The 24,033-nt window shown below is 37.4% G+C and overlaps 1 protein-coding gene and 1 pseudogene across 2 annotated transcripts in view; one reads left to right on the top strand and one right to left on the bottom strand.

Moving 5' to 3' along the window:
• The window catches only part of LOC143885561 (putative LRR receptor-like serine/threonine-protein kinase At1g14390), an 84,554-nt pseudogene that overhangs the window by 17,468 nt on the left and 43,053 nt on the right, over positions 1-24,033 (top strand). The gene's annotated exons all lie outside the window — the stretch shown is intronic.
• LOC143885560 (cuscuta receptor 1-like) lies at positions 1,395-22,832 on the bottom strand. The gene is made up of 7 exons (XM_077389783.1): positions 22,303-22,832; positions 14,636-14,788; positions 12,356-12,505; positions 9,179-9,331; positions 6,236-6,391; positions 4,324-4,479; positions 1,395-3,333 (listed from the first exon to the last, which is right to left on the bottom strand). Exons 1-7 carry the CDS (start codon positions 22,688-22,690, stop codon positions 1,478-1,480), a joined length of 3,012 nt encoding a protein of 1,003 aa, XP_077245898.1. The 5' UTR covers positions 22,691-22,832; the 3' UTR covers positions 1,395-1,477.

Raw genomic sequence — 24,033 nt, forward strand, 5'->3', positions numbered from 1 at the left:
GCCATCTAAATAGGGCCTAAAGGATTCCAAGTCTGCTAGCAAGAGCTTGAAGTCTTCTGTAAGTTTTAGAAAGTTTTCACAAGCAAGCAAAGCTTATTACTTTCCTTTTTTCGGTAGGTAAGCTGGGATTGAACTGCCGACCTCTAGGTTATCTTGTGCAGATGTGGATATACTATATTCTGATGGCTATAGATAGTTAACAGTTTGACCTCAACCATTTTGGCATATTTTATAGATTTACCATGGGGTGATGATAAATTCGCACCCCATGTAGGATTATTCAAACCCTTTAACGTGAATTGACATAAAAAAAGCGTTAAAGGCTGATGCTTGTTTATGCTTTTTGACACTTTTTGACGTCAATTCACCTTAAATGGGTGCGAATTTATCATCTCCCTTTTCTATATTCCAATGACTAAGGTAAATGTTATATATCTTGATGAGTTTGTGTTATATGGATTAACTATATAGTAGAATGTTTTGAGCAAGGTATTCCATATTGTTTGTTATATATATGTATTATGTGATATGAAGCTACTTTTGAGTGTGATGATAGATCATACATGTGGCCTTGTTTTCACCATATATTATCTCTCTTTAGTGTGTATGATGTGCCATATATAATCAGTCGATATATCTGACACACAACATCCACATTGGATGTGGCAATTTGTGGAACATGACGAGAACAAGGTTTATAAAGCCCTATTTTACAGAGTGATCTTTTCTTCATACTTGAAAACTTTTTATATGAGGAAATTGAGCTCTATCAAAAGAAATTTTTACAAGGTTTATACAGCCCTATGGAAAGAAAGTATCAAATTTTATTTTTTCAAAATTTCTACTTTAAAACCAAAAAACTAAATGTCAATTGTTTATTGTCTAAGACTAGATATGTGCACCCATTGGCTACATATTACTATTTCCTCCTCTTCTTCCACTTCCGGATTTCATTGGTAGTCGGTGGTGCAACGAACACATTGCAGGAGATGAAAAGATAGGAAAAATAATATGAGAAGAAGATGACAAAATGGTCTTTCGAACCGTGAGACACGCCTCCTAGGTCAATAGTTTTTAAACTACCATTCATCCAGAAATTCAGAAACTTTGAGTAATTACTTAGTAAAATGTCTATATATATAGTGAAGATATCTCAGCTATCACTCTAAGAGGATGTTATAGTCTAAAGAGATTGCTAGGAACAACCAACACAATCTGGGACATCCTCACAATGCAGGTGATGATTATCTAACAATAATTTATTAAAAGTTCAAGCAGTTATTTTTTTTGTGCCATCCCAACCATATAATTGTTGATATGGAGTGATCAACACCATTGTTTTGGGTAGGCGGTTTGATCTTTGTGGTCATAAGCCATTCATTGCAAAAATATCAAATTATTAACTTAAAACTCAAGATAAAGCTTATTATTAGTTCCAACAATCATTTTGCATTACAACTAAAGGAAAATTGTACCATTATTTGAAACAACAAATTTTCAAGTAACTAAGGAATTCTGAGAGGTTCTCAATCGACCGGTCAATATATGCATCCATAGCTCTGAAGTATTTATGCCTCCCATTTTTGTTGAGGATGAGAAAGCCGATGAATCCCCAAAATCCCAAAGCATATGACATTGCCACGAATGAGTAGAAAATCACAGGATTATCAAGAACCCTAGAATTTTTTCCCTCATCTCTAGGAGGTTGTGAAGGGATTTCCAAGGAGCAATTTCTTTCTAGTGGTGGTCCACAAAGATTTGGATTTCCCTCATAGCTATTGTTACCAAATGTGGTAAGGTGTTTCTCATAAGGGATCTTACCTGATAGGTTGTTGTAGGCGACGAAGAAAACGCCAAGTGAATCCAGTTGAGATAATTCATAAGGGATTCTCCCAACTAACTTGTTGTGAGAAAGATCCAAACTCCCCAAGCTTTTTAGGTTTTGAAAGGATCGTGGAAGATGGCCAGTTAGCCGGTTGTTGGAAAAATTTAATGAGAGAAGCTCTCCCAAGTCTCCTATTTGGAATGGAATGTCACCCTCCAACTGATTCGTGGACAAATCAATTCCAGTCATCAAGCTAAAAGGAAGGCCCTCGTAAGAGTAAGTTACACCCTTTGTGGTGAAAGAAGTTGAAGGCCTAGGAAGAAAGCCTGTTCTATTTAAAGAAACATAGGAAATTTGGATTTGATATGCTTTCTTCCATGAACTTATGTTGTTGAGACAAGAAGGTATATTTCCAGAAAAAAAATTGTTGGAGAGATCCAAGGTATGGAGGTTACTTAGTTGACACAGTTGTATTGGAATGTTTCCTCGAAAGAAATTATTCCCTAAAAGAATTGATACCAATTTTGAGAGGGAGAATAACCAACTAGGAATAGTGTCGGATAGGGTATTTTTTCGCATATCAAGAATCATCAAGACATGGCTATTTAACAGGCCAGATGGAATTTTTCCAGTGAAGTTATTGTGGCTGGCAAATAAATATTGCAATCGTATCAAGTTAGCATCAACTGGGAGAATGTCTCCTTGCAATCTATTACTTGATATATTGAGGTAAATCAGATTAATGCAATTTTTGGTGAGTTGATGTGGCATTTCTCCTGAAAATTTGTTGGAAGATAGGTCCAATATAGATAAGCGTTCTATTTCACCCATGGATGAGGGGATCCTACCTTGCAAAATATTTTTGGATAGGTTGAAGTAAAGCAACTTTGGGAAGAGTGTGCCGATGTTTGTAGGAAGTGACCCGCTTAGATTATTCTCAGAGATATCTAGAACTGTGAGAAATGATATAGTGTTGTGGGTAGACTGAGGAATTGAGCCTTCGAACAAGTTACCCGTCAACAACAAGGAATCACATGACGTATTGTACAATAGCCAAGATGGGATGATCCCTTTAAGAGAGTTATGACCCAAATTTAATTGAGATAACTTAACCTGGCTAGAAAGAAAGCTGGGAATGGTACGAGTGCTATGTTTGTTGAGGTTACAATTTTCTAAGGACAACCGCTGGAGTTGAAAAGTAGGAACCCAATGTGGGTGTTGGGTTTCAACCTCTAATTGGACATTGTTTGAAAGGTCAACATCTGAAAGTTGCGAGAGGTTGGCAAAACTAGAAAATGAGAACACACCCGTGAACTGATTATTTGAAAGATCAATAGATTCTATCTTCGTTAGGTTGTTGAAAATGAATGAAGGAATCTTCCCTGTAACGCGATTGTTGGAGAGAAAAAGCCCTCGCAGGTTATGCATGCCTTCCATACATGGATGAATGCCCTCAATTGAATTCCTCATGAGATTCAAGCGACTTAGGTTCCTTAGTTTGCAAATCCCTGTAAGAATAAGACAGAGAGAAAATGGTGACAAAATTAGATTGATGTTGCAAAATGATAACGAGGAAGCCCCATTGTATGATTATGAGGCAAGATAAAATTCTTCGCTAAAAAACAAGTTTCTAATAAAATTTTATTTTTCTATTTTTTCCAATTTATTAGTGTAAATGTAAATAGTCATATTTTGGGAAATAATATTCTCACACCTTGACTCAATGTAAGGCCTATCAAATGTAAGGATAAGATCAATCAAAGGTGGGACCCTCAAGACCACCAACTTCCTCTGGATGACGCCCTCATACATCAAATCTCCAACGTGGGGTCCCATTCGCTATTTCTTCCCTTTTTCATTTTCTTGCTTATCTTCATAAAAAGGCCAGTGTAGTAGGTAGAATAACATAACAATAATATGTAGGGAGGTTATCATGCTTTGTCATGTGTGTAACGTTACAGTCATAATTATTTTTTAAGACAAAAATATCCCTCTTGTTAGGAAAATGATAAAACATTCCGTTATGTTTGAGAAAATCGTGAAAGAATATGCAAAAAAAATATGGAGATGCTAACCAATCAAGCCTTGTTTTAAGGATCCTACTAAAAGAAGCTAAAGCTTTGATATTTAGAGGCCTTAATCTGACAAATAAGACTTGGACAGTATGGGTTGACTTATGATGGTCAACTTGATCAACGGTCTTGATTACACCCCTGACCATATGTGGAACTTAATGTTGACCCTAGGCTTCATCCTAACCATGACCACTCAAAGTAATAACATAATTAGTCCTGTAAACATGTGGAGATGATATAACTACAAGATTTGGCCCAGCCATTGTATTGGTTGTCTCTGTGTTGTGACTTGACTTGTGAGATCCAAAGATCTTAAAAGAGGGGGTGGGAATATCATTTCCCATTTTCTTTATTAAATGTATAGTTTAATTTTCTTAAAGCGGGTACTATGCAGAAAGATAACAAAATCCTGTCAAAAAATACCTGTTGAGATGGCGCCAGATGTGAATGTCAGATTATTCTCTGATAATTTCAGATTTTCTAGAGAGGAGAGGTTGCCTAGACATGATGGAAGACTTTGATCGTGAAGATTGTTATGGCTGAGGTCTAAATTCGTGAGTCTCTTCAAGCCACATAAACCTACAAGAAAAATGAGACATAAACACCCAAAACCCATTTCATTTATTACTAAACAATAAATTGCTCTCGATGGAAGGGAGAAATCTCAAAGTTTTATATTACTTATATGAAAAATACTAAACAAATCACCCTCAGTGGACATGATCAATGTGGCTCTTTATCATTTTCCCAATCTTGATAAGATGATCTTGAGCCTTGATTTAGGAGGTCTCACATCAAAAGCCGCTAAAGCTTTCATATTTGTATTCAATAATTAATCTTACTGATGGGATGGCCGTCAGAGGTGGTGCTTGGGCCATATGCGTTGCCTCATGATGGTTTGCCAGATCAAGGGCCTTGGTTACGACCACCCTTGTGCCTATGTGCGATGTATCTGATCTTGGCCTAGTATTCATCCTATGAGATTTGTTTAGGCCCTGTTTGTATTGCAGAAACACATTTCTCGCACAAAATATTTCCGTTGATTTTGTTTATTTCACAATTTAGACTGAAATCATATGGTTACAGTTTGTTTAGACTGGTACCATTATAAAATGAAAGTCCTAATAAATAGAACTTTGTAATCAATCAATGGAAAAGGAAGAAATTTTATAAAAAATTTCTTTTCCAAAGTTTTTAAGAAAATTTCTGCAATCCAAAATGGCCATGACCATGAATGTGATTATAAGCATTGACCCTCATGGGGCAGCCGATAAGGTTCTGATCCCATTAGAAAGGGAGGTGATAAATTCGCCCCTTGGACTCGGCATTCGCTTCTCTAATAGAAGCTAAAGCTTTAAGAGGGTGTTTTTGTCTATTTGCAAAACCTGGGTTAGGGCTTCATATTAAACACCTAAAAATACAACTTTTGGGTGGTTTTTCTAGAGTTTAACCTAATCTAATCGTGCAACAGCCCTAAAGGAGCATGTTCGTGTGGGAGAAAGTGGAGAGACCATCTTGGAGGCCGAAATAGTGATCCAAGCTAAGATCCATCCAAAAAATGGTTTTGATCTTTAAAAACACTAAGATTTAAGTTTTGTTGATTTGGAATAATGTCGTTTTGGACATATAATTGCGTTTGAGAGGTCTCCGTGATTGATCTCAGATTCCTTGCTGTTCACCTTGTTCTTGGATCTCCATCGAACCTAAGATCTTTCGGTTTTGGCCTAACCCTCTGATCGGCGCACCAGTGGACCCACTTTTCATTTCTTCCCCTTTTATTCCCTTTTTTTTTTTTTTTTTGCCTAATTTATCCAAGAAAAACAAAACTTTTTTGTATGGCATTGAAATTGATCCACCGGCATATGAGCATGAGTTGAATGGCTTGAATAACCAAACAATGGACCCCACCTTGCAGCAAAAATATGTTTCCTTTTGCTAAAACCGAATAGACAATTGATCTAATGTGTATTTGTGTTATTTTAAAAATTGAAGGAAGGAAAATTTGTTACTTTCCCCAAGAGACATGATACTACGGATCCTCATTTTTATGGTTTCTCCAAAAAGAAAAAACAGGTTAACTTTTTATTTATTATATTTTTCATAGGCCTATGACAGTCATAGGATAATTTGATCAGTAACGATATAGAGATGATATAACTATAAGATATGGCCCAGTCATTGTATTGGATGTCTTTGTGTTGTGACTTGTGAGATCCAAAGATCTTAAAAGAGAGGGTGGGAATATCATTTCCCATTTTCTTTATTAAATCTATAGTTTAATTTTCTTAAAGTGGGTACTGTGCCAGAAAGATAACAAAATCCTGTCAAAAAATACCTGTTGAGATGGCGCCAGATGTGAATGTCAAGCTATTCTCTGATAAATCCAGTTCTACCAGGGAGGAGAGGTTGCCTAGACATGATGGAAGACTTTGATCGTGAAGATTGTTATCGCTGAGATATAGATTCCTGAGTCTCTTCAAGCCACATAAACCTACAAGAAAAATGATCAAGACATAAACACCCAAAACCCATTTCATTTATTACTAAACAATAAATTGCTCTCAATGGAATATAAAACTAAAAATACTAAAAAAATGCTAAAAAATCATCTCAAAGTTGTTGTTATCGGGTGGTTGTTGTTACATTACATATACGCAGTATCTTTTAACCATAGTGAACGAAACACTGTTTAAGGAGAGTTTTTACTTTGTTTAAAACTTTTATAGTAAAAACCCCCATTTTCTGCGAGATCTAGTTGCCTAGACAAAAGTGGCTCTTTATCATTTTCCCAATCTTGATCAAATGATCCTGAGCCTTGATTTAGGAGGTCTCACACCAAAAGCCGCTAAAGCTTTCATATTTGTATTCAATAATTAATCTTACTGATGGGATGGCAGTTAGGTGTGGTGCTAGGGCCATATGTGTTGCCTCATGATGGTCTGCCAGATCAAGGGCCTTGGTTACGCACACCCTTGTACTTCATCATGGGATAGCCCATAAGGTTCTGATCCCATTAGAAAGGGCGGTGATAACTTCGCCCCTTGGACTCGACATTTGCCCCCTTTAACTCCTCTTTAATAGAAGCTAAAGCTTTAAGAGGGTGTTTTTGTCTATTTGCAAAACCTGGGTTAGGGCTTCATATTAAACACCTAAAAATACAACTTTTGGGTGGTTTTTCTAGAGTTTAACCTAATCTAATCGTGCAACAGCCCTAAAGGAGCGTGTTCTTGTGGGAGAAAGTGGAGAGACCATCTTGGAGGCCGAAATAGTGGTCCAAGCTAAGATCCATCCAAAAAATGGTTTTGATCTTTAAAAACACTAAGATTTAAGTTCCGTTGATTTAGAATAATATCGTTTTGGACATATAATTGTGTTTGAGAGGTCTCCGTGATTGATCTCAGATTCCTTGCTGTTCACCTTGTTCTTGGATCTCCATCGAACCCAAGATCTTTCGGTTTTGGCCTAACCCTCTGATCACCGCACCAATGGACCCACTTTCCATTTCTTCCCCTTTTATTCCCTTTTTTTTTTTTTTTTGCCTAATTTATCCAAGAAAAACAAAACTTTTTTGTATGGCATTGAAATTGATCCACCGGCATATGAGCATGAGTTGAATGGCTTGGATAACCAAACAATGGACCCCACCTTGCAACAAAAATATGTTTCTTTTTGCTAAAACCGAATAGACAATTGATCTAATGTGTAGTTGTGTTATTTTAAAAATTGAAGGAAGAAAATGTTGTTACTTTCCCCAAGAGACATGATACTACCCTATTGATCAATCAATCCTCATTTTTATGGTTTCTCCAAAAAGAAAAAACAGGTTAACTTTTTATTATTATATTTTTCATAGGCCTATGACAGTCATTATATGCAGTGATTAGTTTGCCTTTCGAAAATTGAAAAAGGGTGCAGCTGCTGAAGATCCCCAGATACCAAAAGCGTATTTTATGCATCATCTTATCATTGTGAAGAGAAAAAGTACTTTAACCATCATCATTTCGGATGAGAAAAATACTATTGCCACTCCGTACCTGTTGAGATGGCGCCAATTGGGTTTCCAAGATTATTATTTGATAAATATAAATATTCCAGGGACGAAAGGTTTTTAAGAAAATTTATAAAAAATTTATAAAAAATTTCTTTTCCAAAGTTTTTAAGAAAATTTCTGCAATCCAAAATGGCCATGACCATGAATGTGATTATAAGCATTGACCCTCATGGGGCAGCCGATAAGGTTCTGATCCCATTAGAAAGGGAGGTGATAAATTCGCCCCTTGGACTCGGCATTCGCTTCTCTAATAGAAGCTAAAGCTTTAAGACGGTGTTTTTGTCTATTTGCAAAACCTGGGTCAGGGCCTCATATTAAACACCTAAAAATACAACTTTTGGGTTGTTTTTCCAAAGTTTAACCCTAGTCTAATCGTGCAACAACCCTAAAAGAGTGTGTGCGTGTGCCCTAAAGGAGCGTGTTCTTGTGGGAGAAAGTTGAGAGACCATTCTTGGTGGCCGGGAATTGTGATCCAAGCTAAGACATCCAAAAAATCTTTAAAAACCCTAAGATTTAAGTTCTGTTGATTTGGAATAATGTTGATTTGTGCATATAATTGCGTTTGAGAGGTCTCCGTGATTGATCTCGGATTCCTTGCGATTCACCTTGTTCTTGGATCTCCATCGAACCCAAGATCTTTCGGTTTTGGCCTAACCCTCTAATCGCCGCACCAATGGACCCACTTTCCATTTCTTCCCCTTTTATTCCCTTTTCTTTTCTTTTCTTTTTTTGCCTAATTTATCCAAGAAAAACAAAACTTTTTTGTATGGCATTGATCCACCCGCATATGAGCATGAGTTGAATGGCTTGGATAACCAAACAATGGACCCCAACTTGCAAAAAAAATATATTGTTTTTGCTAAAACCGAATAGACAATTAATCTAATGTGTATTTGTGTTATTTTAAAAATTGAAGGAAGGAAAATTTGTTACTTTCCCCAAGAGACATGATAGTAGCCTACTGATTAATCAATCCTCGTTTTTATGGTTTCTCCAAAAAGAAAAAAGCAGGTTAACTTCTTTTTTTTTATATTTTTCATAGGCCTACGACAGTCATTATATGCCGTGATCAGCTGCTGAAGATCCCCAGATACCCTGAAGACTATACCAAAAGCGTATTTTATGCATCATCTTATCATTGAAATTATGAGATAAGTGAAAGTGAAGAGAAAAACTACTTCAACCTTTATCATTTCAGATGAGAAAAATACTATTGCCACTCCGTACCTGTTGACATGCCAAGTGGATTTCTAAGATTATTATATGATAAATCTAAATCTTCCAGGGACGAAAGGTTTCCTATACATGATGGAAGACTTCGATCATCAAGTTGGTTATACCCGAGTACTAGGGTCTTGAGTCTCTTCAAGCTGCATAAACCTACAAGAAAATGATGAAGACAAAAACATATGAGCACATTTAATTTATTACCAAAAAACAAATTCCTTTCAATGCAAAGGAAAAAAATCAGATTTCTATATTACTTAAAAGAAAAAAGCTAAAAAAGTGATTCTCAGGCCTTGTTTTCTTTTGGATAGACACATTGTGAGATGTTAGGAGTGTCCGTGTGTTCGATTAGATTAGAGTATAACCTAATCTAATCGTGCAACAGCCCTAATTCCTAAAGGAGAGTGTTCGTGTGGGAGAAAGTGGAGAGACCATCTTGGAGGCTGGAAATTGTGATCCAAGCTAAGATCCCTTCCAAAAAATGGTTTTGATCTTTAAAAACCCTAAGATTTAAGTTCTGTTGATTTGGAATAATGTCGTTTTGGACATATAATTGTCTTTGAGAGGTCTCCGTGATTGATCTCGGATTCCTTGTGGTTCACCTTGTTCTTGGATCTCCATCGAACTCAAGATCTTTCAGTTTTGGCCTAATGGATTTTGACCTAGATCTTGGATTCTCCTCTGATCGCCGCACCAATGGACCCACTTTCCATTTCTTCCCCTTTTATTCCCTTTTCTTTTCTTTTTTTGCCTAATTTATCCAAGAAAAACAAAACTTTTTTGTATGGCATTGATCCACCAGCATATGGGCATGAGTTGAATGGCTTGGATAACCAAACAATGGACCCCACTTTGCAACAAAAATATGTTGTTTTTGCTAAACAATGGCCCGTCACTTGTGCCCTGTGGACATGATCTGTTTCGTTAACTAACTGGTGAACACAGACCTGGCCCATTATTGTTTGTCCAACCTTGATTGAATGATCCTAGCACTTGAGTATTAGGATTCATTAAGGTTTTCCCTATCAAAAGCTAAAGCTTTGATTATTTATAGCAGTTAATTGGGTAAATGGGATGCCCATTAGGTACCGGACTAGAACCATATGGGTTTTCCTCATCATGTTTCACCATATCAATGACCCCACCCTTGTCCCTATGTATGACATGAGGCTGACCCTAGGCTTGATCGTAAGATTCAATCCTTCCTTACTCTTTCATAAGAAAAGTAATGGGGCTTTACCACAAATAAAGCAGCACTCATAGGGTTATCTTCCTTTCCTTATAGAGGCACTCTACCTCTCGTAATTTAAGGTTTTGTTTGAGCGATGTTCTGTTTACGGATCAGTCACAAAAGGCTAACCTGCGAATTTTCTCTTACAAATACAATACCTCAATTATATGAAGTCTACTTTAGGGATGTCCTCCTACTTATGTGGAAGGAGGGAAATCTCATCTCATACAAAACATGAAGCATTAGTGTCAGATCTTTCCTTTTAGTATTGAGGCAGAGTTTGTTCCATGCTACAAGACTGTGACACAGGCACTATGGTTGCAGAATTTTATCACTAGGCTTGGAGTCATGCACTCATATCTCTAGGCTATATGTTATTTATTGGGATAATGCTACAGTAGGTTTCTTCTCTAAGGAGAAAGAAGAGTGACAATGACTAAGCATAATTACTTTAAGTATCATATTGTTAGGGACAGGGGAGGAGCCAGGAATTTGCACAAGGGGGGGGGGGGGGGGGCAAACACTGGTTGTTACACACACGCGACCACATACACAATTTACAACTCACATTTGAGAGTTTTTATATGGTTTAGGTGCATATGGTCCATTATTTTTTAAAATGTACTCTACAAGCTACAGCCCATGTCATAGGATGATTGAAACCATCCGTTTGATGGTCAACAACGTAAATCAGTTGTGGCAGAGATATCATTTCCATAGGATGATCTGATCCCTCCAATCTGTAGAGGAACTGTCTATTATGGAAACCTATATAGATTGGAGGGTTGGGATCATCCTATGGAAGAGATTTTTGGGGCACAACCTATTTACACTGTCGCCTATCAAATGGACGGTTTTGATCATCTATGGTCTGGGCCATACATTCCTTTTGGCAAAATATTTAACTGTAGGGACTTGCACCATGCAAAATCTCAAAATTTAGATGTAGTGGGTCCACCATCGTAAAATTCATGTTTTGATGGGTGGGGCCCACTATTGTACACCAATGCATATCTTTTGGCCAGAAGACTAGCAATTTTAAAAATTCCAAGCCCAAAGGATCCGCTTGAATGGTGAAAAGCCGAAATTGAAAGGAATGAGGTGGCTGAAAAAGAAATAGAAGTATGCCAGAAATGCACAAAATCCTCTCATCACCAAAAATCTCTCTTTTCTCCCAAAAATTTCTCACCTAATTGAACGTTCGTTGGAGAGAAGAGATTGAGAGAGAGAATACCATTACGGAGGGGAAGGAATTAGCCAAAAAAATTTGCTATGCATTTTGCAATAATTAGAAAAACCTAATAACCATTGCCCCCTTAAGGAAAAAACAGAAACTTAAAGAGGGGCAAGAGGGCAGTAATGGAAATGTAACACGCCATCAAAGATATCATAAAGACTTTTTTTCGATTTTTTAGGGGGCCAACTGCCCCCTCTCCGTCCTTGGTTAGGGATCATCATTTGGGTATTAAGTACATATACACTGTGATGATAGTTGCATACCAAGTGACAAAAAAGGCTTCCATACATATAACATAAGGGGCATGTAGAGCATATGGGGTTGATTAGTTCAGTTATTTTGGATGCCAAATTTGAATGGTCGTGTAATTTAGGCTCTGTGCATATATATGGGAATTTCAGAGTTCATTGTTGAGAACTTGAGATACTTGATCGCGTGAAGGGTCACCATGTCCCATTCCATCTTGTAAGGAGATCATGCAACTTGAGATTTTTTATTTTCTCCCCTTTTACTTTCATCAGATTTCTATTGTTGGTGGTTTCTTTGTGTTGTGACTTGTGAGACCCACCCAAAGATCTTAAAAGAGGGGGTGGGAATATCATTTCCCATTTTCTTTATTAAATCTATAGTTTACTTTTCTTAAAGCGGGTACTATGCAGAAAAATAACAGAATCATCATTTTGGGCGAGGAAAAGCTATTGCTCCGTACCTGTTGAGATGGCGCCAAATGTCAGATTAGTCCCATATAAATCCAGCCCTACCAGGGAGGAGAGGTTGCCTAGACATGATGGAAAGCTTTGATCGTGAAGATTGTTATAACTGAGAAATAGACGTGTGAGTCTCTTCAAGCCACATAAACCTATAAGAAAATGGTCAAGACATAAAAACCCAAAAGCCATTTCATTTATTACTAAACAATTAATTGCTCTCAATGGAAGGGAGAAATCTCACACCAAAAGTGGAGATGATCAATTCTGTTGATTTAGAAGACAGCCACAAAAGTGGCTCTTTATCATTTTCCCAATCTTGATCAGATGATCCTAAGCCTTGATTTAGTAGGTCTCACACCAAAAGCCGCTAAAGCTTTCATATTTGTATTCAACAAATAATCTTAGGGCCCATTTGGATAGTTGATATTGTGTATTTGGATTTGGAATTGAGTTTTGAATACAAAATGAATAGATCCGGCAGCTCATGCTGAGGGAGACAGATTTGTGGATTTCCAATTACTTATTACCACAGCATATTTGGAAATCTGATTTTTTTCACTGTCAGTAGCTGATTTGGAAATCCAAGGATTTGATCCGGATCCAAATCACAACACAAAAAGGGCTGCAAATGTGAGAAATCCAAATCAAAATCTTCTGGGTGTCCAAATGGGCCCTTTCTGATGGGATGGCAGTTGGGTGTGGTGCTAGGGCCATATGCATTGCCTCATGATAGTTTGCCATATCAAGGGCCTTGGTTACGCACACCCTGTTTGGATTGCAGAAAAACATATGAGATTTGTTTCAGCCCTGTTTGGATTGCAGAAAAACATTTCTCGCAGAAAATATTTTCTTTGATTTTTTATTTTATTTCACAATTTAGAGGGGAATCATATGGTTACGGTTTATTTAGAGGGGTACCATTATAAAAAGAAAGTCCTAATAAATAAAACTTTGTAATCAATCAATGGAAAAGGAAGAAATTTTATAAGAAATTTCTTTTCCAAACTTTTTAAGAAAATTCCTGCAATCCAAAAGGGCCATATGCGTAGTTCCTCATGGCTGTCTTCTAAATGGTCAAGGGTGTAATTAAGACCGTTGATTTAATGGACTATCATGAGGCAACCCATATAGTCCAATCAGAGATCACATATGTCAGATTTATGGCCTACAACTATCAAAGCTTTAGCTTCTATTGGGGACAAGGAAATGGGCCACATAAAAGCTTTAGGTTGCATTAGAGAGGCGATAGAGGGGGCGTATGCCGACTCCAATGGGCGAATTTATCACCACCCTTTCTAATGGGATTAGAAGTTGAGCCTAGGCTTATCCTAACCGAAAGCCCGAAAGTACCCAAACCAAATTCGTCCTCCTCTTTAGACAAAGAGGGTGTTTTTGTCTGTTTGCAAAACCTGGGTTAGGGCTTCCTATTAAACACCAATAAATACAACTTTTGGGTGGTTTTTCTAGAGTTTAATCTAATCTAATCTAATCGTGCAACAGCCCTAAAGTAGCGTGTTGGTGTGGGAGAAAGTGGAAAGGCCATCTTGGAGTCCGGAAATCGTGATCCAAGTAAGATTTAAGTTCTGTTGATTTGGAATAATGTCGTTTGAGAGGATCTCCGCGATTGATCTCGGATTCCTTGGGGTTCATCTTGTTCTTGGATCTCCATCGAACCCAAGATCTTTCTCTGGCCTAATGGATTTTGACCTATATCTTAGATTCTCCTCTGATCGCCACACCAATGGACCCACTTTCCCTTTCTTCCCCTTTTATTCCCATTTTTTTTTTGTTGCCTAATTTGTCCAAGAAAAACAAATCTTTTTTGGATGGCATTGATCCACCAGCATATGAGCATGAATTGAATGGCTCGGATAACCAAACAATGAATCCCACCTTACAACAAAAATATGTTGTTCTTGCTCAAACCGAATAGACAATTGATCTAATGGGTATTTTTGTTATTTTAAAAATTGAAGGAAGTAAAATTTGTTCATTTCGCCATGAGACATGATACTAGCCTATTTGTTAATTTCGCCAACGACAGTCATTATCTGATCTCCCCATCCATGTGGACAAGATGAGTTAAATTGATCAGTTGCCTTTCGAAAATTGAAAAAGGGTGCAGCTACTAAAGATCCCCAGATACCCTAAGGCCTATACCAAAAGCGTATTATATGCATCATCTTATCTTTGAAATTTTGAGATAAGTGAAAGTGAAAAGAAAAACTACTTCAACCATCATCATTTCGGATGAGAAAAATACTATTGCCACTCCGTACCTGTTGAGATGCCAAATGGGTTTCTAAGATTATTATATAATAAACCTAAATCTTCCAGGGACGAAAGGTTTCCTAGACATGATGGAAGACTTCGATCATCAAGTTGGTTATCCGAGAGATCTAGTTGCTTGAGGCTCTTCAAGCTGCATAAACCTACAAGAAAATGATGAAGACAAGAAAATATGAGCAAATTTAATTTATTACCAAAAAACAAATTCCTTTCAATGCGAAGGAAAAAAAATCAAATTTCTATATTACTTATAAGAATAATGCAAAAAACAGTGATTCTTAGGCCCTGTTTTCTTTTGGATTAAATCAATCAAAGGTGTGACAATGGACCCATAATGTTACTCCATTCAAACAAATACAGATGATGCCTGCATAAAATACCACCAACTTCCCTGCGATGATGCCTGCATAAAATGCCTCAATAGTAGTTTTTGATTATGTGTGGGACAATGGACCCAATTTCCGTTTCTTCCCCTTATATTCCCTTTTTTCTTTTTCTTTTTTTGCATAATTTGTCCAAGAATAAAATTCTTTTTAATAGCATTGATCTACCAACATATGAGCATGAGTTGAATGACATGGATAGCCAAAAAATGGACCCCACCTTACAACAAAAATATGTTGTTTTAGCTAAAACCGAATAGTCAATTGCAAGAAGGAAAATTTGTTACTTTTGCCAAGAGACATGATACTAGGTTCTTTAACCAACCCTCGTTTTAAGGTTTCCAAAAAGAAGAAGTTAACTTTGTTTTATTATATTTTCATAGTCTACGAGATAAATAGTCATTATCAATTCTTCGCATCCTTGAAGACATATAACTTCCTGGGCTCACATCCTGGGCCCTCCACTTGTGCCCTATGGACGTGATCTGTTTCGTTAACTAACTGGCGAACATAAACCTGGCACATTATTGTTTGCCTAACCTTGATTGAATGATCCTAGCACTTGAGTATTAGGCTTCGTTAAGGTTTTCTCTATAGCAGTTAATTGGGTGAATGGGATGTCCATTAGGAACGGGACTAGAACCATATGGGTTTTCCTCATCTTGTTTCACCAGATCAATGATCTTGATTCCACACCCTTGTCCCTATGTATGACATGATGTTGACGCTAGGCTTGATCGTAAGACTCATTTGATGTGTTGTTTGAGCGATGTTCTGTTTAAGGATCAGTCACAAAAGGCTAACCTGCTAATTTTCTCTTATAAATACAATACCTCGATTATATGAAGTCTACCTTAGGGAGGTCCTCCTACTTATGTGGAAGGAGGGAAATCTCATCTCATACAAAACATGAAGTATTAGTGTCAGATCTTTTCTTCTAGTATTGAGGCAGAGTTTGTTCCATGCTACAAGACTGCGATACAGGCACTATGGTTGCAGAATTGTATCACAAGGCTTGGAGTCGTGCACTCATATCTCTAGGCTACATGTTATTTATTGGGATAATGCTACAGTAGGTTTCTTCTCTAAGGAGAAAGAAGAGTGACAATGACAATAAGCATAATTACTTAAAGTATCATATTGTTAGGGAGAATGTTAGGGATCATCATTTGGGTATTAAGTAGGGGTGGACATGGTCCGGTTTGGTTCGGTTTTGGGCTAAACCCAGGACCGAACCATATATAATCGGTTCCCTGAAATTGGAACCAGAACCGAACCATATGTGTGGAACCGAACCGAACCAGAACCATATATAATCGGTTCGGTTCGGTTCGGTTCTGGGTTTACCCAACCTTCACCAATGGCCCTGTTTATATATGAATTACAAGCACTAACAGTAACAGTAACAGGCGCAAATTTGGGCAATGCAAAACTTATATGAAGTATGAAGAAGTACAAACAAGTGGGATAATCATGCACAAATTTTGGCAATGCATGAAGCCATGAACTACAAATTTGGGAAATAATAAGGCCCTAATATTCAAAGCAAACAGTCCCTAATATCCAAAGCAAAAATCACATTAAACCAATTCGGTTCTCGGTTCCGGGATCCCAAACCCAGAACCGAACCTAATTTGCACAGGTTCCCGGATTTCTGAACCGGAACTGAACCATATAGAAATGGAACCGAACCGAACAGAACCAAATGTGCTGGTTCGGTTCGGTTCCTCGGTTCGAACCGGAACCATGTCCACCCCTACTTTGAAGCACATATACATTGTGATGATAGCCGCATACCAAGTGACAAAGAAAGGCTTCCATACATATCACATAAGGGGCATGTAGAGCATATGGGATTGATTAGTTCATTTAGGCCTTGTTTGTTTTGGATTTTAAGAATCGTTTGTGAGTCCCAAACTGATTATTGGAATCAAAATTACATTTAATTTTTAGTCCAGTAATCAGTTTTGAACTCACAATCCATTCTTAAAATCTAAAACAAACAGGGCCTTAGTGTTTGATCGCGATTACGAGACACTTTTAACTTTAATGTTGAAACTAAATTTGATGATTCGTATCACAACATTTGGATATAGTCAAAGGAAGATTAACCACGAGCACAACATAAAGTTGGAAAGGAATGGATATTAGTTAGTCTTATCATAAAGAGTGCACCACATTAAGTACTCATAAAAGGAAATCATTATTTCCGTGATATATGGAATGTAATGCTCATTATTTGGGTATTTGCTGCCATGATCTATCTATTTAGTTCTCTTTACATGAATGTATATTTTCCCTGAAAGACTAGACTAAAGAGATTATTTGTTAAAGAAAATGATGTATGCCCATACTTCAGAAATTTAAAGTGTCCAAAGCCCGGTCTTTTTTTACCCAGAACATAGCAGTGTCAATATGGACCGCTGGGAGAATACTGGAATAATCTCTCGTGAGATCTAATAGGGTAGCCGACATTGCCACTTAGATTTTTTTATTAATCCATGTTTAGGATTTTTGCTAAAATGAATTTTAGATAAATTAAAGATTAAATCTATTAGAAGTTCAACTTTAAGAAGGAAGGTGTGGTTCACTAGGAGGGTTAACCCTAATCTCTTTTATTAATATGGGTTTTTGATTGATGGGAGCAAGAGATTTTCAGATCTCAGGATTTTATTATGATTTTTCTTTGATATACCAAAGGTAAGGCCAAAGATTCTATTGATCTGAGCATCATAACTTGGCTATATTGCAAAATCATTCCAGTGATCAACAATACTCGAAGATAGGAGCATTTTCAATAGTAGCACATATCATAAAGCAATGTCAATATGATCATCATGGCAAGAGGTACGATCAATTTTCCACATTTTTTATTTGACTTAGATACTAACACAAATTTGTATATCACTTCTATGAAAAATGCTAAAAATGTCACTCACACCCCGGTTGTTTGAAGCTAAATTTTGATGGTTCTAGCTTTGGCAACCCAGGTTTGACCGGCATCGGAGGCCTTATTAGAGACAAGACTGGTGATACTATGTGGGCCTTCCCTGGGCCTTTTGGTATCAAGGAATCTAATAAAGCGGAAGTGAGGACTGCTTTCCAAGACATCAGACTGGTGGCATGGTTTTAAATTTCAGCCGAAATTTCGGAATTTGGCCAACACCGAAACAAAATTCACAATGAGTCATTTGTTTTACACGGTTTCATTGAAATTCCAAAATTTCATTTTCATGCTTATTTACAAGATTTCCACCCAGATTTTAAATATTCCCATTGAAATTTTAAAGATGTCCACCAAAATTTCCACAGAAATTGTCGAAAAGTCCACCAAATTTGCGGAAATTTTGTATGCCCAATGGTTCAACGATCACCCCTGTTTTGATTGATCCCAAACCCAAATTGATTGAAATTTATAATCTAATGATTCGCTTGTTAGTATTGTGGATTAAGTTCAGGTCAATATGAGATTACTCCACAAGCAACTCAAATGGAAAGCCTCATGACAAGCACATCAAGGAGTGACAAAGTCCTTCTTCTTTGGTCGATCATATTTCCTCCATTGAGAGTTTTACAGTTTTCCATTGAATTTATTCATAGAATAAAAAAACAGAGCATCACACATTGCTCTGCCTCCATTGTTTTTTTTCCTTGGATCATACCAGGAAAACCATCCCCGTCACACGAACTGCAGCTTATTAGGATACTTGAGGAATTCTCTTTGTTTTCATTAGACTTAGAGTTTTAGAGATTTAGCAATTGGAGGAGAGCCTCGTTGTTCGATTCCATAAGTGTTCTTTTTCACTTTGTTCTGGACGTGCAATCCATTCGGTCCTCTCTACTTTCATTGCTGGACTTCATCTCTGAGATCTTTCCTCATAAGATCTAATAGATCAAAATAGAAAATGAAGGAATCTATTCATGTTTTTCATGCAATTTCGAAGGCCTTCCTTGAACAGAATTGAATGGGGAAAGGAGTCATCTAGGAGGCAATAAAACCACTGTGTTTTTACACTACTTCATGGCAGATAATTCGTCTTTGGGAAAACTGATCATTCGTCTTAATGGAATACAGAGTGCTAACTATTAACAACAAGTATTGTGGATCCTATACTTATTATCTTCTTACATCTCTACAAAACAACAAATCCACTTGATCTTAAAGGATTCAACTTTTGTTTCTTATATTCCAGAAGAACACAGAAACAGAGTACCACCGACACTCTGTTTTTGAGAAAATTCTATGCTTTTTGGTTGTTCGATCCAAACAGGTATTTGAGAATTGGTATTGATGAACCTTTGATCCATTTTGAGCTGGAAGGAGAAAAGACAGCGTGCTATGTTATCATGAAAATCAACTATGTGGAGTTTGAGCTGCCACCTGCTTGTCGTATCCTGGCTTGAGGCGATAGTTTTCTGAAGCTGAGCTTCGGTCCACCTGAATAGAAAGGCATTCCGGATCTGCAAGTTCCGGCTCTCCACTCTGGAATTCTACAAGTTCTAGGTCCTATTGCTCCTTCTCTCTGATTTGTATTTTCCCCCCTCCAATACTTGGGTTCAAGTGCTAGATCTGAGTTTCCTAGAACAGGAGAACTCAGAGCTGGAGGTATTCAGTTACCAATTTGATACCTCTTAATATCTTCTCTGGATCTACTTCTCCTCTTCACAATAAACTCGAACCAGTTCAGAGAGTGAAGGAAACCTCGCTGAACTCCAATCCAGCTAGCTATTGTCAAACAACAAGTGAGTGGATCTGGCCAAATTGAGTTTTACTAAGGAGCAATCATTGGAGGAGTTTGTTTCAACCTGAAGCTTGCAAATCTGAGATTGCTTTGCATCTTCCATCACTGAAACACAACTGAATCCCAAAGAATCAAAGTCCTTGGTTAGAAGAATCTTCAATCTGAGCAGTAGTATACATTCGTGAGCATTAATTTCACAAAGAATATAGTGGTAGCGAAGCCTCAGCCTGACTAGAATTCTAAAACTCATTTATGAAGAGTGAGTAGATCGAACTTCATCACTGTTGTTGAAAGCTTTGCATTTAGATCCAAGTCTTGAAGATCACATCTTCAGAGTTTTCCGCTAACCTTTGGGAACTAGTATGACAATTTGATCTAAACGTGGCGATCTACATCAATTGATGTGTGTACAATGAGCAGGTTGATGATAGATTCTTGTGTGGAGACAGGGGAGTTTGACACACAAAGTGAGATTTGTGAGGATAGTGGTACACAAGTTGAGATTTGGGAGGATTGTCAGTCTGACATCGTAGATACAAGGAACACTTCATAGAGGATGATGGAGAATGGATGGCATTTGCAGAGGACGACCATATTGTGCCCAGGGGTGTGGGCAGTGGACGGCCTGGATCTTGAGATGACAAGGGACCATTTTGACTTAATAGAGCTTTTCATTCACGATCCTTTTCTGGATCATGATAGAACATTATGGCAAAAACATTTGATTCGTGAGGATAGCCTTGGGACATAAAACTTACTTGAAATTCAAGATGGAGATAAAGACAAGGCACTATCAGAAGTAGCCAGGTGGTGCGATACACGATTGACAACGAGGCAAGGTGTTGACACAGATCAGCCCCGGGCGAAGGGCATCCTAGAACCTGTGTCGAGTCTGCCTGGAGAAAGACGTGAGCTTTAGGGAATGCTCTTTTGAAGGTGGAGAGTTCGAGGATCGCGGGTTTCTTTTTAGCATAGAGTAGTCATATTTTTACTTTCCTTTATGTGTACAGGGGGTTAAATGTAGTAATGTCAATGTTGTCATATGAGAGGCAATATCGGATAGAAAGGATGGTAGGGCATAGTCGGTTGGGATGACTGATTGTTAAAAGGCGTTAAAGCAGAAGAACACACCATATGTCACTCAATTGGGAGCTTAGAGAAGGCGAGAAGGGGGGCCTTTGGGCAAGAAGGGGCCACATGATTGGGAGCCTTACAAGAGGCCATGTGGCATGCCACCTCAGCAAGCCAGCTGGCTTGAGCTGTCATAAGATTGCAGCAGCTTCTAGTAGACTTCTCTTCCTCTATAAATAAGGAGTTTCATTTTTGGCCGTTTTCAAAGGTAAGGTGCTCCATTTCATCTCCTTTATCTTGAATTTCTTTGAATGTAATCAGTCCCACGCTTGTAAAATTTCTCTTTCAAGTCAACTTTGAATCTGCAAGGGTCTTTCCCATCTCATGTCATTTCTATGTTCAGATGACAAGTGTGAAGAGAAATTAAGGAATCTCCTTTAGCTTCCACGTACTAAATCAGTTCTGCATCCATAGTGATCAGAATCAGATCCGATCATTTCCCTAAGCGGTCAGTGGGCCAAGAAAAATAGAAACATGTTCTTTCATGAGTTGAAGTTAACGTTCTGTTTTAAGTGTTTCTTTTCGGCCGATCGGTTCTGAGTTGTTATTGATAAATCCTCATTCATTACAATGTTCCAAGATAGAGTGTGTTGTTTCTCTAAAAATTAAACTTGAATTTTGACCTAAAACACCTCAGTCTATAGAGATTAAAGTTTTTCAGCTTAAGACCCATTTCCTACTCACCTGTTCCACATCACTAATTCTAAATGGAAAAAATCTACTCTTTGATTTTTCACACTGCTTCAACTAACACAGAAATGAAATGGCAAAATGCAGAATACCAGGTAAGTCTCCTTTCAGGTTATTCCCATATAAGAACAATTCTTCCAATGCAGAGAGATTGCTCAGCAGACACGATGGAAGTGCTTCAAAATTGTTGTAGCTAAGATCCAAATATAGTAGGTTTTTCAAACCACATAATCATGCAAGAAATGATCAAATTATAGTGAAAACAAGCATTTTACAAATGAGAAAACAAAGAAGAAAAGAATAGATGATGTTTCATACAAATCATAAACATGATTCAATTTCCATCCAAAGCATGTCGTTAGAATATGATTCTATCGACTCTTACTCCACTAAATATTTATTGGAATTTTTGTATGTGTGTGAGTTTGTAAGATTCAATCTAGACTCGATACCTGACAAGGATTGGCTGCTTTGGTTTAGCATATTATCCCCAAGACGCAATATCTTTAAGTTTTTCATTTGATGACTATATTTTCTCCCCCTTTATAATAATAATAAAAAATTTATGGGCCTCATGCCGGTAATGAACTAAAAGAAAAACCTGATTTGCTAAACATCCATCAATATCTTTGAATTGCCTAAGAAAAGAGATTGAGGGTTTTTATGCAATTTGAGGAAGTATTTTATAAAATTGGAGGAAACGAACATTACCTTCTGGCATAACCCATCCACCGATCTGATTAAACGCCAAATTTAGTGACTCCAATTCTTTGAATTGGGCAAACAGAGTAGCATTAGGATACCACACTCCAAACATAGTAAAATAAGGATAAGGATCCCTTGCTTTGGAAAGGTCGATTCCTATCACGTGAGATGAAGAATTAGAGCATGATACACCCACCCATTGACAGCAATCCTTTCCAACCCAATCTTCCAAGACAGGATAAGTAGCATTATTTGGATAGTCGTTGACAGAGTCTTTCAATTGTAAGAGAGCTTGTCTCTCTTCCTCCAAACATGCTTCGCCCCCGTAAAAGCAGCAACACACACTCACAAACAACAACACCCCAACAATACTATACGCATGTAAACCCTTCATATTTTTAACAAGTTTATCTCCAAACTAAAAGCTCGGTTGTAGTTTCACTCTAAGCTTAAACATAGATATATGTAGAGAAGGAAAGGTGGAAGGTGGATCCAAAGTCTTCCCGGTCTTCGCCACCTCACCGTTCATAAATTTGGACCGTCCAAATGTCTAAAGTAGAAGCTGAGCTCACAAATAAGGGAAAAACGCGTACTAATAATGACATCTCATAAAGAGTGAGACCCACAAGTGTGACAGGAAAGGTGGTCTCTTTTTCTATCCGTCCAACATGAGAGTCAAGAGAATACTTCCACTGCGTGCCTCACACTCTAAATCACTCATCAATAATTAAAGGATGGTAGGTCTCACACTCATTATCATTTTGTGTAACCTTTATTTATTTATTTTCTATTTATTTAAAGAAGATGCAAGAAAGATTTCGGTTGGGAAAATGTTTTGATAATTTCACTAACTCACATTGTCTTGTACTATTCAACTAGCTGTCAATGGATATCACAATTTCAAAAAATTCTATTGAAGCAAATTATGAAATAAAAGACTAGGTAACTTAGTGCAAATATCAAAACCCAGTAGTGCCAAAATCAATAGCCTTCTTATAAACTGCATATTTAAAACTGGTGGGACTAATATCTCCACGACAATGTTTTGATAATGAGGACAACCCCAATGGTTTTACATTTTTTTAACGAGCTGTACTTTGGTTATTTTTATGAGATATGAGTATTTTTGTCATGAGAGAGTTGCTTTGGGCATTTTTCAAAAGGAGATAACGAGTTATGCACAGCTAAAAACAAATAAGGTGCAAAATTTTAAAGTAAACAATTCACGACTGTAAACTTTTATGCTCATTTCATGGGTACTTCCTGATAAATTCACACCCAAAATTTCTTCCATTCGGCTCAAAATTTCTTCCATTCGGCTAAAAAGGAAATACATGATGATTGGATTTTTTTCATGGGTACTTCCTGATAAATTCACACCCAAAATTTCTCACCCTTGGCTCAAAACTGGCAACCTGATTTTTGGGGAGTCAACAAGCCCACTGTCCACTCGGATCTGTTTCAAAAGCGGTTCCAAATTAATTGGGTTTTCCCTCGGATCGTACATTCAATTTTATAATCCATAATTGTTCAAACTCAGGCTATCCATTGGATTGTTCAATATCTTAATGGAGAATGCTAGGTTGCATTGATAACCCATGGACAATATTTATGTGTGGATTACTGGATTATGCACACATATCACATGACCTGACATTATCAGATTGGAATGACCTTTTAAATAATGCTTAGGCGTAGTTATGCCTTATTTATTTTTTATTTTAAAAACAAATAGTT

Source organism: Tasmannia lanceolata, unplaced genomic scaffold (genome assembly GCF_043159265.1).
Source record: "Tasmannia lanceolata isolate RefF3 unplaced genomic scaffold, GAP_Taslan_0.1 ptg000008l, whole genome shotgun sequence".
Taxonomy (NCBI): Eukaryota; Viridiplantae; Streptophyta; class Magnoliopsida; order Canellales; family Winteraceae; genus Tasmannia; species Tasmannia lanceolata.